General features: G+C 44.7%; 1 protein-coding gene across 1 annotated transcript in view; it reads left to right on the top strand.

The window, feature by feature from the left end:
- Positions 1-12855: 12855 nt before the first annotated feature.
- Positions 12856-14951, top strand: part of bhlha9 (basic helix-loop-helix family, member a9) — a gene marked incomplete at its 3' end in the record, with an annotated part of 8178 nt that continues 6082 nt past the window's right edge. The window contains exon 1 of the mRNA XM_056594266.1: positions 12856-13799. Within this exon, the coding sequence (XP_056450241.1) occupies positions 12856-13799 (944 nt within the window). The remainder of the gene's footprint in view (positions 13800-14951) is intronic.

The following is a 14951-nucleotide window of genomic DNA, read 5'->3' as shown; positions in this document are numbered from 1 at the left end:
GATCGTCCTCTGCCTTTTTCAAATGCGCGGTTTCGAAAAAAAAAGAGAGAAAAAAAAAAAAGAAAAAAAAAAAGGAAGACGCCAGCAGTCAAATCCAACAGTTAGGCAAGGCGTAGACGTAGCATTAGCCGCCGACACATTTCAGCCGGTACAAAACCTGGGACCATCTGGTGCTCACCAGTCTCCGGTCAGCCTGTGGTCCTGTCTAATGATGCCGTAGAGCAGCAGTAGCAGCAGCAGCAGCAGCAGGAGGAGGAGGAGGCGGAGGAAGACTTTGGTGGGAGGAGCAGGGTGAATGGGATGCAGAGGTAGAAGAGGCCGGATAACATGAGCTATCTGCTCCTGAAATGCATCGCTCCTTACCGGCGCAGAGAGGCACGCGCACACACGCGCTCACGTGCACTCGCGTCACGCATGCATGCACGCCCGCCCGCTCGCGCACGCACACGACACATGCGTGTGCCTGTGTGAGATAACACAACACTGCTCTCCCTCTCTCCCGCTCTCTCGCTCGGCCGCTCCGTGGCTCCCTGTGCTTCGTGTCCCCAGAACCAGATCAGACAGTGGCTGCTGCACGTTGCTGCAGTCTTTCCTCCACAGCTACACTCCTGCCTGCCTGCCTGCTTGTGTGTGTGTGTGTGTGTGTGTGTGTGTGTGTGTGTGTGTGTGTGTGTGTGTGTGTGTGTGTGTGTGTGTGTGTGTGTGTGTGTGTGTGTGTGTGCCTGCCTATGTGTGTCTGTGTGTGTGTGTGTGTGTGTGTATGTGTGTGCGTGCAATCGCAATCAGCACTGCAGTGCCGGAGCAGAGAGAGAGCTAGAGAGAGAGCGAGAGAGAGAGTGAGAGCAAGAGAGAGAGAGAGCCAGAGAAATAGGGAGAAGGAGTAAAGGAAAGGGAGCATGTGTGTGTGAAACGGGGAGCAGGAGACACACACGGAAGAGAGAGAGAGGAAGAGAGAGAGGGAGAGGGGAGGGAGAGAAACAGAGTGTGCAAGAAGATGGAGAATCAGGGGGAGACCGCTTGGGGAAAAAGGGGGGAGGGGGGTGGATTGAAGGGAGGTGGAGGGAACAGTAAAAAAAAAATGGAGGGAATAAAGGTGGTGGTGCTGCTGGTGGTGGTGCTGCTGGTGGAGGAGGCGGTGTTTAACGGAGAGAACGGATAGAGCCTGCGTCATCCTTCAGTGTCACCAGGGACATTTCTCTGCACTAGAAATGACTGCACCCGAAGCCTGAGCAGGATTTAGGAGACGGGGGTTGGGTGTCCTTTTTAACAACTGAATGAGGCGGTTGGAGGAGGAGGGGGTGGAGGAGGAGGTGGAGGAGGAGCACATGGTCCTCTCAGTGCAGCTCAGTGATTTGAACCGCGATGCTATTCGTCCCCTTCTCTTTTTTTCTTTCGCCTTTTTTTTCCTTCTTCCGTGCATGAAATGATCCTGCCGCAAATATGTGATTTGGTTTCATTGATTATGGGAAAGAGAGGTTGGATGAGGGGGAGGTGTGGTGCCGGGTGGATCAGTTTAACCCCTTCACTGACAGCAGCCATAAATACCGGCTCTACACCAGCAGGGCACTTATCAGGTTTAGAGGAGGCTGCTATGTTTGATTACCAGTTAGTATTGATCGTTCTATTTGGATTTGATTGATAAGTCAAATTTAGATTGAAATGATTTTCATCATTTTAAAATAAATAATAAGAAATTAAAATGTCGTAAGATAGTCTAAAATGGAGAACTTTTAACATCTTTTAATAAAACAACTTGTTTTGGTCCATGATTTATAGTAATGTTCTGTACTGCATGTGAAACAATTCACACTAAGATAATGCTGATGTACATGCTAACGTATCAAATGTATGGTCCAGCCCCACCTACATCACTATGGGTAAAACCAATGTGTGACTAAATTTGCTGACATCAGATTTGCAAGCACATGCTTACAGATGAGGAGGAGGAGAGGAGGAGCTGCAGTGAGGGTGAAGGAGGCTCTGGGATCTTCAGAAATAAAATTAATTTGGGTGTCCACAAAAGGCCATTTATCTTTTAACGGTAATGTCTGACACAAGTAAATCGCGTTCCCCATGATCTCACCAGCAGCACAGATATATTGATCAGTAGTATGAGCACCATCATGATAGGAATTAATAATGCTCTCATTGAGTACAAAACAGAACAAAATCGTTTTGTTTTGTTTTGGATGAAACGCCTGCTTCTTCCCTCCTGACCCCACATGTTCGCTGTCATCATCATCATTCAATACAGCAGCCAATCCTAGCAGTGATTCATATCTAGGGAATACATTTTCCACTTAAAGCAGGCTGTTACTAGATTGGGGACAGTGAAGAGTTGTTGAAACTATACAATTACTGCTAAAATATTATAAATCATGTGCATTTTAACATTTACACCCCCATGGTTGTAACCACTAGCATTGTTTGGCTTTGTATGACACTCCTTTGCACTATGTCTCAGCTTTTCTTATTCTGTCCCAAATAAGTCATTTTTAATAGTTATTTCCAGTCAATATACAATACATAGCATAACCATTTCTGTCATACACAGTTAGACGTCATCGGCATACAAATTAGCCTGTCTGCTGAAATGCATGAAAATAATCCACTAATAAAACTGACTGTACAATTAATACAATACGTTATTGTTTATTAATTACTCCTGTGCTACAGAAAAATTCAGAAGTGTAAGTGAACCTCAAGCTCAAATTTGAACACTTTACATTGCTTAAATGCATTTTGGGGGCAGAGATCTGAGAGGAAGGAGGGGGAGGTGTTTCTTGTACATCCTTTAAGTTAGTACAGGTCGTTGAGTCTGACTGGAGACTGGTGGGCACCAGATGGTCCCAGGTTGTGTACCGGCTTAAATTGTGTCAGCGGTTAATGCTACGTCTACGCATCACCTAACAGATTCAAGATTCTTTGCCTCCGCAACTTTTGGTATCGTCCGGTTGACCCAAATATCGAATCCAATCTTATTGGAAGCAAAATAATGGTAACATCCTTCAGAGGGTTCTATTGTGTATTCACAAATAGTAAATTTGCCATACTCCCACGTTAAACACAACAGATAAAATAGCAAAACAACAAAAAGTTGTAATATCACTTTTGCAGTTTTTACAGAATCACAATCTTATGGTGTACTATTGTAACTTGAGGTCTCTGCCGATTCCTGTCCATAGTATGAGTGTTACGATGACCGGTGTGGTTTATAAATGCCCTACACCCAACGTGGTGCTACACCAAAAGTGTCACAGAAGCTAAACCCTATCCTGGACTGCCGGGGCTGAAACTACTGTAGGGAAATCCCCACACTAATATTCAAACTGCCCCCCCCCCAGATATCAAGTACAAGGTGGAAAATGTATTTGAGAACAGACACAGCAACTAGCTAGCATGGTTGATTCAAAGCCTTTTGCTGACTAATGCCTCTTTTCCACAGACAGTACCAGCTGAACTCGCCACGACTTAGCGTGGCACGACTTGGTTTGGTTCCAGGCACGTCGTGTTTCCATCTAGAACAAAGTACCTCTTCAATCTGGGCGGTTCGTCATAGCACGCATAGGCCAAACTGCAGTGACGTACTTATCCATGCGACACATAAACAGACAGGGCTACACAAAGGAGCGTTTCCACCTCTGTTACGGTCCACGGCGTGTTCTTGCGCACTATTCCTGCTGTTTTCAATAATCAAACACTATTGTCGACTGAACACTGATGCTAGTATTTAAAGATCCTGGGTGCCAGGCTTGGACGTCGTTCTCATCATGACTCGTCCAGTTGCATCACTCTCTGGCCTATCAGTGGCCAGCAGCCTGTTTACGTCACACAAAAGTATCAGATCAGCTCTCTTGGAACCTCGACGGAGGTGAGACTAAAAAGTACCAGGTACCTCATTTTGGTGATCGAAACGCAAAAAAAGGCTGGCTAAGTCGAGGCGAGTTGAGCAGGTACTGTCGGTGGAAAAGGGCCATAACGTCCCCTCCCTTGTTCCCAAACTTTTAAAAGAAGAATACTGAAAAGTTTTTGGGTATTCAACAAAACAAGCTAAGATGTCTTGTAAGAGTTGTGGTGTCACTTGAAGCCCAGAGGTTTGGGCTTTCCTGAAGTGTTTCTTTGGTATCAGGGCGCAGGTGTTGACCCCAGCTGGTATGGTGGGAGACCATGGATAGAGAATTCGTCAAGCTTGCACTGTTCTGTTTCTGTTTGCCGAACATTCGGGACAAAATGTATAGAGACCACATTTTTACAAGGAAAGGTTTTTCTAAGGTCATAGCTATCAACATTAAAAGCTGCCCAGACAAGGCTCTACACATCCACCAACACAGTCGCTTTAGCATACCCTCTCACTGTCGGTGCCCCATGTCCAAGGCCGCCTTAATGCACGGGCTTGCCTGGGCTGAAGCCCCAGGGCCTACGCCGATCGGGGGGCCTATCATGAGCTGCAGTAAAAATAATCTTTTATTTTTTTATTTATTTTATTTTATACTGGCCCATGATAGGCCCCCCGATCGGCGAAGGCCCAAGACAATGTGATTTTTTGTTTGGGGCTTACAAAGATCAGAGGCCTATCATCAGCCAAGAAAAAAGAGGGCCAGTGGCCCCTTGACCCCCCCCCCCCCCGTCAGGATTTCTCGTCCAAAAAAAGTTACACATCTTCATTGTAAGATCCCCTCTCAGGGGGCCTACGAAACCTCTCAGCCCCAGGGCCAAATGGCAGTTTAAGGCAGGCCTGCCCATGTCATGATGTTGTAGTACGTCTAAAAAGACACTTCAACGTCACAAAAGGAATGGCAGCCGAGTTCGGAACACAGTAGAACCCAGTAGCGAACCGTGACTCTTAAACCTTGACCCTCTGCTCCCCACCTTCCCAGTCTCGAAAAAGCAGAAAACCATTGTAGCATAATGTGTTCTCTCTCTCTATAGCACTGCAAAAGTTATTGATGACAATTCCGACAACGTTTCCCCTCTGATAGAACCTTCTGAAACAGGTTAGCGAAGACATAGGACCTAAGGTGTCTTCTCATCGCCATAGGGATGGAGCGATAGGATGTTTTTGTTTTTAAAGTGACACCACTTAAGCATGCATATGAATTGAGAACTGATCCGAGAAAATAGTGCTCTTGGCTTGAAACTGAAGGATGAAAGGTGTTGTAGAAGTAGTGTTTTTTTCGAAGTGTTCGAGGCAGAATGGAATGTTAACAAACAGTTTGGCAGAGATTGGCAAAAATATATACTCCTGTTATGTCTAAATGATGGTCTTATTTCTAAATGACAGTCTCAAAATGGCATGGATTCCAATGCTGACGAAAGAATTGACTAGTCATTTTGGACCTATAGCCTATAGTTAGTTGTCAACATCCCCTTAGTACTGCACTCGTGTTCATAGGCAAGAGCTAGAGGACAGAGGTCAAAGATCTGGAGGACTCGAGTGTGTGTAAGTCAAACCCACTGTTTTTGGTTGAAAGCTCTTGGAAGGAGGGTTGCATGTTATCCCCATGGTTTTGACCCAGGCCCAATTTGTAACACCTTTTTAGAAAGGGTGTGTATTATTGTAATAATCAGCGATGTTGTATATGAAATGCACTACACACTGTGCTGTTGTACTTTAAGTATACAAAAGGGCACTCGGTCATCACGAAAGAACACCTCCGCTCCAGAGCAGAGTGGAAGGTTCCGGGGGCAGAGATTGGCACAATCATAGGATTTTACTCCTGTTTACCCTCGTTTATATTGCAATGTTGGCGATAAATATGACACATTAATTCCTACGTTTAAAAACGATTTGGGATAACCGAAAGGTAATGGTTAAATGTCACTGGGAGTGCTTAGGTACGGTTCTTGTAAGTTAGAATATGATGTAGGTACATGCATCATGTGACCTGATGACGATGTATTGTGAATTATTTTACTTGGTAAAGAAAAACACATAAATGCACACAGATTTAATTTTACAAAAGAACAGACCTGGTCGTCTCATGTATGCCCTAAATAAAAACGGGAGAAAACGAACAGACGAGTAAAAAACGTGGCTATCCTTTCACTTGACCTTTGAGTTTTTGGATATTTTTCCGTTTGACGTTCAAGTTACCAAATAAATTGGTAGTTTGTTCGTCAAATTGACAGTGTTGACATAGTAAGAAGATCTTACTAAATCTGCTGAAGGCTATATTCGACATTGGCGGATAAAACGTCTAATATCCAACTCAAATTATGTCTTCCTTACCTCAAAGTACCGTTAAAGATGGCTGCAGATGCACGTGTGATTGTTGACAACACTCAGAGAAATGATCAAAATCTATATTCTACCACTAGATGGCAGTCTATATATACATATTACGTTTCCAACACTAGGTGGCAATGTATTCTCCCTGTGTGGGAGACAACGATAGTTAGGTCTAGTTATGAGGCAGGTAATAACCACCAGTTAATAATGACAGGTAAAGTAGATTGCCCCCAACCCATAGAATACAGGTACCATCTGGCTTTTTACTGTCCATACTGATTTATTGATGTTTTATGCTTTTATGCTTTGTAACAAGCCACATTAGTTTTCCTAATGAGAGAAGACTGCAACGATTGCCTGCAACTGAAATGGTAACAAGGCTTCATATAACCTGTTAACTGATCACACTGAAAGAATGACATTGCATTGACCCAAAGAAAATAAATTGCATCTAATTTAAAACTACATTATTGTAGGAGTAAACGTTTTAGCACATCCGTAGTGTGTTCTGAAGTACCCCACCCCCCCTCCTCCACCTTCTCCCCCTACCAGCAAACATAAATTAAAATGAAATCTACTGACCTGTGAAGACATGGTTGTAACCCCTGTCCCGATGGGAGAAAGGTTAACAGCCAAAGGCAGGGAAAGGTTGTTACCCCTGCAGGACTGACCTGAAACGCAGCCTACAATTATCAATGACTGCCTAATGACAATCATGCGCCTTAGTTTATAACTTTCCTTTGTCATTAAAACCCCCAACACATGTGTAGTGTTCCCACCTGCAATAACTGTTCGTTTTCTTTAATACATTTTATACCAAAACGTTTTTTTCAGCGATTAAAGAAGGGCTTCGTCCTTCCATAATAGCTCATCCTTATTCATGCTTGTTCATTCATGAACGCATGATCTTAATAAGGAAGCTGTTCTAAATAAACGTTAGACAAACGTAAGCGTAATTACGCTCTCAGTGAGTGGTAACTAATTGTGTGGTGCGACAGTGGCGGTGGTTTAAGTGCTGCAGGTTGTGTGGGAACTAGCCCACAGATAGTTAACCTTGACCACATGTTCTGACACTCCAAATATACCCTTTCACGAAGAGTACCCACTATAATTAGTCCTCTTTGGAAGGAATGCACAGAGAACATCATCCTGCAGTCTCTAAGGTTTTAAACAATATGCATTTATATTGTTAAACAATACCTTTGTTAAATGCTTTGTTTTTTCTAATAACGCAATACTTGCCTTTGCATAATTATGGCATAATGAACCATGAGCCATGTAGCCCAGCTATATTTACTGCCATGTGAAATGCCACTATAATGCAATGTACAGGTTTATTTCACTGCACCGGGAAGGAAAACATTGTATATCTTTGGTAGTAGCGGCCTACCGTTATCGAAGGAATAGTTGCGGTTATCATCCAAAAGTAATCTAAAATGTATAACACGGATCTCCCAGAAATCCCTTATTTTTTATCTGACTTTATTCTCAACCAAGTTGGGATGGACTGATTCATGTCTTTAGGGCTGAGGCAGTTATGTCACTTACATACCTTTTTGGTGTTTTGTGAGGAAGCTGACATGTTGTGACTACAGTGCTTGCATATTTGCATGCTTTCAGGCATAAATCAGCCAGGGATGGGTGGAGCAACGCAAAAGTAATGTTCAGTTAAAGTAATGTTGCGTGCTTGTGTGTGTATGTGCTTGTGTATGTGTGTGTGTGTGTGTGTGTGTGTGTGTGTGTGTGTGTGTGTGTGTGTGTGTGTGTGTGTGTGTACGTACGTACATGCGTGTGTGCGTGCGTGTGTGTGTGTGTGTGTGTGTGTGTGTGTGTGTGTGTGTGTGTGTGTGTGTGTGTGTGTGTGTGTGTGTGTGTGTAGTGTGTGTGTGTATGTGTGTGTGTACGTACGTGTGTGTGTGTGTGTGTGTGTGTGTGTGTGTGTGTGTGTGTGTGTGTGTGTGTGTGTGTGTGTGTGTGTGTGTGTGTGTGTGTGTGTGTGCATGTGAATGGGTTCCAAAGTGAAATTAAGAGCATTGAAACAGGTTGAGGTTTATTAGCCTTTTTGCTGAAGGATGCCTGCAGGTTGTCTGGGTGGACAGTGGGGATCAAACCTGAACCCCCTAGTTTTGAATATAAATTATTGTTCCAATGCTTGAAAAAAATTTGATAGGTAAGTATAGCCTAAGTAATTATAAGGCTAGTGAATAGATGTGCATGTTTAAGATTGTCAGACAATATCAGATTCTTGAATTGTATTGTTTTTTGGCCAAATTTTTTGAATTCTCAAACTAATGAGAATTGTTTGCATTGTGCAGATATGTATGAATGAGATGTAATCATAGAAGAGGAACAGTAAATAACAATACTCAATATAGTGAAATAGAAAAATAACTTAAAGTACCTAAGATATACGTACAAATGGAAAATATGATGTTTAACATTTGGGAAGAACACAAACATCAACTGATTGATAAACACATCGCACCAATCAAACCTTTTAAGATCATAACTACTTTTTGAGCCGAACCCAACATTTAGTTTTTGCTATTTATGAACACAATGAATGGATTTACTTCTGCAGTTATCTTGCTTGGGCATGTTTCACTGCATACAAAAAAAATGAATAATATCCCTTCGTAAAATCCATATAAAGATAAATTCTAATTGAAGTTATTACCTACTAGTCTCAACTTGAAATTGTTCTCCTTTATGTATTTTTAGATGTCTCCTCACCGATACATTCATATTGCACATGTATCTGTGCATGCTACCAGGTTGCATTGCATGTTATAGGCCTACAATTGAATGTCCTTATGTCACATTAAACTATCGAGTACCAGTGATTTATAATTGTTGGCAGCCGTGTCAGTGATGATGGTAAATACCCCAGGCCTTTTTCATAGTTTGTATTCATGTTTCACTGTGTGAAGGAGATCTCTACTAGCCTACCCAATTATCTTACGCAGTGATTCACAATGATGTCAGAATGCTGTCTGACACACAGGGGACATGGATCTCGTAAGTCACTTTCCAGCACGTTGGAAAGTGACTGGATAAACTATGTATCACATGCGTCATCGTTCGCACAATTAAATTGTCTTCAACATGAGTTCATGCTTGTACACTTAGCGTCATAGTTTACTTTCCTAGGCTAGACGTTACATAGTAAAATGTGAATGGTAGTAGCCCAATTTACTAAAACGGCTTAGGAATTGCCTTATAACCGAATTTAAGTAGGGTAATCCTGTTTTAGTCTGGAAGGATTTTCACTGATCTATTGAAACATTCATGGGCACAACAATAGGGCAATTGTTAAGTAATGCATACATGTTGATAAATAGTGTTGCATGAAGGACGCTCCTAAAATATCTAATAATTACCAAAGCAAAATAATTGAGACATCTTAGTCCAAATATTTTCCGATATGTGTAACTATGCAATAATTAAAGTATATTTTCATTCTATAACACTTCTGCGGTCATTTTCCCCTAGCCGGGCTTGTGTGTGCACTTACAACAGTTTTTAGGTTGCTTGCTTGAATATATAATGGGCAAATTTTATTAAAAGAACTCGCCTTTAACACTGACAGACTTTGGCTTTAACGGATGATATCAAGATTTGCAGGAGGCAGAGCAAGTCAGAAGCATGAAAGTGTCTCTCCATGTCTGATTCACAGCAGAGAGAAAACATCCTCATGTTGAATCATAGAGATATAGCAACCCCCCCCCCCCTTCTTACTCTTTGGTCAAAGGATGATTCCATTGGTCGAGACACGCAGCGGTGAGCGATGACAAGAAGGCTCAAGTGGCTCAAGAACTTAAATAAAATCAGTTGGTTGACAGTTTTAGCGGGAAAAGGCGCGAGTTCAGTGGCTCGCAACACAGCTCTCAAATAAATAGCATTGGGCTTTGTTTATTTACCTTCATATCCGAAATAGTGGGTTGGATTTAGCACTAATCCAATAACATGAATTAGAACACGGCTAATAAAAGGAATTGCCACCAACTGAACAAAACATAAAAACTGCAAACTTGATAACATTAATTTCTGCCAAATAAACAATTGCGGTGTGACTAATGGTGGTCCGGGATAGGTAAGGGAGTGCTCCCCCTTTGACTAGAGGATTTTTATAGAGGTGAGAAAATTCCATGCAGGGTGCCAAAAACATGCATTAACATACCACTGCAAAGCCAAGGTTAGGGAACCCAAAGCGTACTCACTTATTACCCCTAACCACCCCTTTGGGAATACACATCTATAAGGCTTGCTCCACAGACCTCTAATAATGAACAGGTAACAACTAGTCATTACTGGGGCTACAGCGGGAGATTTACAAATCTCAGGTTCAGCTGCCTTTTCGGAGAGGCTCCATTCACTTGAAAATGGTTTTTCCACCAATTGCATGGCGAAGGTACGTGATAAAACCTGAGTGATTTATTCACGGCGGCTGATAATTACTGGTGTCTTGTCACCTTTCAGAATGAATGGACAGGGAGGGTCTGAGCCAGTCGCCGTGCTCTTACACCACTGCAGTAAATCGGACATGTTTGTGAAGCAATAAATCACCGGCCCCGGCTCGCAATCGCTCTGAGCCCCCTGAAATTCGACGTCCTGTGGCGTGAGTCGAACGTACCAAACATATTGCGCCACGAAGGTTTGCAGGTTCGCAGTGTGTATCCGAAGGGATGATTGAAGGGGGTTGATGAGTACAGCAGTAAGTGGTTTAAGTGTGACCAGTGCAGAAGTGGACCTCGGGTTGAACTTGAACTCATCCCGCGGATTGATTATATGAAAGGTAACAGAGAACATATCTTCATGTTACATTTAGGACTTGCTAGCGGCATCCACCAACCGCGCTGGTCAGTGAGTGTGAGAGTTGGTGTCTTGGCTGTTCTCACCAAGGGGGCTTGGACAGATTTTCCCACCTCTGTTCAATGGTTACGATTGGAGAGTCTGGGACGTAATTGTTGTTAAAGGTTGGCGTCTGACAGACGAAACATGTCCAATAAAAAAGGAGAACGCCAGGAAGGAAGCAATGCTACTCAACGACCCCTAGTTCAGCATAAGAGGGGCTAGCCCTTTACTTACCTGACCCATTGCACTTGGCCAGGAGCGCTGCTAAAGGTCACTGCTCTCATTCTTTGCTCTTAACTCTCTACGTTCTGTGCGGGAATAACCCAATTCTCTACATATCATTATCTTGCATGTCCTGCTTGTACCGGTTTTATTTTGAGCTAAATGTAATCTGTAACCTAGAAGAACATTAACCTCCAGGACTTTAGAATGCAATCTGCCAGAACAGCATCCTAACTGTTTAAATTTGACGTCTTTATTTTCTTGCAGTGTGTGAGCAATGGACCAAAACTGCCTTTAGAAGAACAAAAAAAAAAAAATGAAAGATCGAATGCCTGTGCCGGCAGCAATTGTAGGCTCTAATTGTAAAATATTTGCCCTCTTGTATTTATCTCCGTTGGCTTTGAAGTCCAGGGGCCTGCTCTGCTGTTGTCCTCAGGTGCTGCCCAGGCCTGATTTATGGGTGATAGGTCCCAGGGAAGCTGGCCCAAATGATATACTCCCTAAACAGGAGCGTTGAGGGATAGAAAGGAGAATCGCCACTCTGGAGACAGCTAATTGCTGGGACAAATCCAAGCTAGGCTGGATAAGAATCTTCCTCTGGTCCCCAGACCTGGGAAGAGGGGAAATGAGGAGAACAAAGATTAGGGAAGATCCGATAAGCGTACAATTTGTCACAGATGTCCCTCAGACTAATATGAATGGAAGATCCATTTAGTATTGCCCTGTCCATCATGCAGAAAACCATTTGAAAAAGGATCTGTGTATTGACAGCATAAACTGAGCTGTTGGGTGAGATTGTGGAGTCAAAATGACTCATATTCATCAACCCCAAAAATCTCTTCACTAAAACAAAACAAATTATATAAAGAATGCATGCGTCCGTCTTAGTATCCCCGGATCGCCCGATGAGAGGAGAAAACCCCTGAAATGGGTTCCTCTTAGAAGGAACATAGGGTTGTAGTACAATTTCCATTCCCAACTAATGAGTATGTTTCTGTTGCTTGTGTATTACGCAGACATGAAGTGTTGAAACTCTTAATAGATCCTGTAAGGAGGAAGAGGAGGGAGGGGGGGGGGTGTCAGAAAGTAGGAGTTGACATTGCCATTTGCCTGGAAGGCACCAATAAACCCGGGGAGAGAGAGAGAGAGATGGAGCGAGTGGGAGAGAGAGGGGGGGGGGAGAGACAGCGCACACCATTCCTTACAGGTAACTGTACCATGTGACCGCCTGAGCCATAAAAAGCAGGGTAACCTGTCTCAAGCAGACACTAGTCAAGATCAACGTGCTGGAGGAGACAGAGGAGGTGCAGAACAGCACTGTAAGCAGCTGCAGACACACAGACACCAACCAGAGTCAGAGAGCCAACAGCACCACATGCACACAGGAACCCTCAAAGATCTCTGCCACATCCTACCTGTATACTTCCTTGAGACTTCAGACAGAAAGACTTACCTTTCAGAAGACGAACTTCAAGACCACGGCCCGCTCTGGCGCTGGGTGACAGGAGACCCTTGGCTGTTTGTGGTAACGCTTTCAACACCAGCTCACCATGAGCTGCAGCAGCGTGGAGGGCTCCGAGTTCTCGGAGGAGGAGCTGGAGCTCGGTGCGCTGGGGCCAGAAGACGACGACGACGACGATGACGACGAGTGCAGCGACGGCAAGGAGCCCTACAGCGAGGGGTCGGCCAGCGGCCTGGAGGACCCCGGGGACGGGCCGTCCAAGAAGCGCAGCCGGCCCGTCCGCTCCAAGGCCCGGCGCGTGGCCGCCAACGTGCGGGAGCGCAAGCGCATCATGGACTACAACCAGGCATTCAACGCGCTGCGCGTGGTGCTCAACCACGACCTGAGCGGGAAGCGCCTGTCCAAGATCGCCACCCTGCAGCGGGCCATCAACCGCATCTCGGCGCTCTCCGTGTTCCTCAGCTCCCACCCCGCCGGTGAACCCACGGGGTCGCAGAAGGGCTGCAGCCACCGCGAGTGCAGCAGCGGCGGCAGGTCCTCATCTTCGTCCTCCAACGTGGCCGGGGGGGGGGGGCCCACGGGGATGAGAGCCGCGTCCCGGCTGGAGCTGCCCCGGGCGGCGGCGGCGGCCCCTCACACCGAGTCCCAGGCCTACGTCCCCTGGCCTGCGTCCCACCTCCCCCACCAGATGCAGTCGCAGCAGGCCGCTCACGTCCACAGGTTGCCCGGCGAGGCGCACCTCTTCATGGACACCGCGGGCACGTCCTGCCCGCCCTCGCCGCATTACCCGTGCTACCCAAGCGACGGAGGACAGCTCTACGCCTCGCACGGACACTGCGGCAGCCCCGCCGAACACCCGCCCAGCCCGCTGAGGTACCCTCAGGGGGGCGATGGGTTGGGGTACCCGCCGGCGGTATGGGCGTCCTGCGCCCAGGGCTACGTGGATAGTTTTGTGGAGCCCTCCCCGCCGTTGGGGCTGCCGTGGCAGGTGAACTACCTGCAGGAGCCCAGGGCCCAGCACAGCCTATCCCTGCTCTGACACCCAGGACTTGAGGAGGAGGAGGAGGAGGAGGCTGTGTCCGCCAATGTTCGCCAGCGGACTGCATCGAAAAAAACAACAACACACAGTTTGATTGGTCTCAGGGAAGACATTGACACTGACGTGAACATTTTATTTCTGTTGCTTATCAATTTCAGTATTATTGTTACAGAGTTGGGATCTCCGCAGAGTTCAGAGCAAAATCTCAATGTTGTGTCACACTATGAAGTGTACAGGATTGAGATTGTTGTAACTATTGTAAAGAATTCACCCTTGAACTGTAAACTGTGTATGTCACAACTGTGTTCTTAAGTTATAGTTTGCCAACATTCATATTGTTTTTTTTCATTTGGCAAATAAAAGAAAAGGTGTGATGGATTACTTTCAGGACTAATATTGTATGTTCTAATAGAAATCCTTCTATGATGCATAGTGATTATTTTTACTATAGTACATATAGGAGGGTTGACACTTTAGTCAGTGTGTCTGAAGCACTTGAAAAAGCATGAAAAATACGACTATGGATAGTAGCCAACTGCAGCGTAACTATTTACATTTGACATTGAAATACATGACTTTCTGTGTTGAACACATTTACCTCTCAGGTCTGGAAGCATTGAAAAAAACTAATGACAGGCTAATAATGCATAGCAAGATGATGGTTAACCTCTTAGTGATGCCTTAAACGAAAGAATTCATGTTAAGGAATGTATTTTATTGCTGCATACGTCAAATAATGACATAACACTGCTTTTGTGTCATTATTTTTAAATGCCAAACATTAAATATGACAAAAATATGATATACGCTTTGTGCATTCTGTGCCACGCATGTTCTGTATTTTTGTCTGCAAGTGTGCGTGTGTGTGTGTGTGTTAGTGGGTGTGTGATGGGGGTGTCTCATAGCCTAAGGTGTGTAGCCTCTACCTGAGATGACAGAGGTCCTTGACTAGGCTAAGAAATGTCTTTACAAGTCCATTCTCGTAATTTTTCCAGAGACAAAAAAAGTCAAGGGTGCCATTTACATCAAGCAAGATGAAAGCCTGGCCGAGAGAGGAACGCAGCACTGTTTTTGTTTGTGTGTTTGTTTGTGAGGGAAGCTTGTAAGCTTGAATTCAGTTGGAGTCACTGCAGTGGCACACGACT

The sequence above is a fragment of the Gadus chalcogrammus genome, chromosome 7, assembly GCF_026213295.1.
Source record: "Gadus chalcogrammus isolate NIFS_2021 chromosome 7, NIFS_Gcha_1.0, whole genome shotgun sequence".
In the NCBI taxonomy this organism is placed as follows: domain Eukaryota; kingdom Metazoa; phylum Chordata; class Actinopteri; order Gadiformes; family Gadidae; genus Gadus; species Gadus chalcogrammus.
The sequence above is the reverse complement of the archived record's forward strand: the minus strand, read 5'-3'. Positions and strand labels throughout refer to the sequence as shown.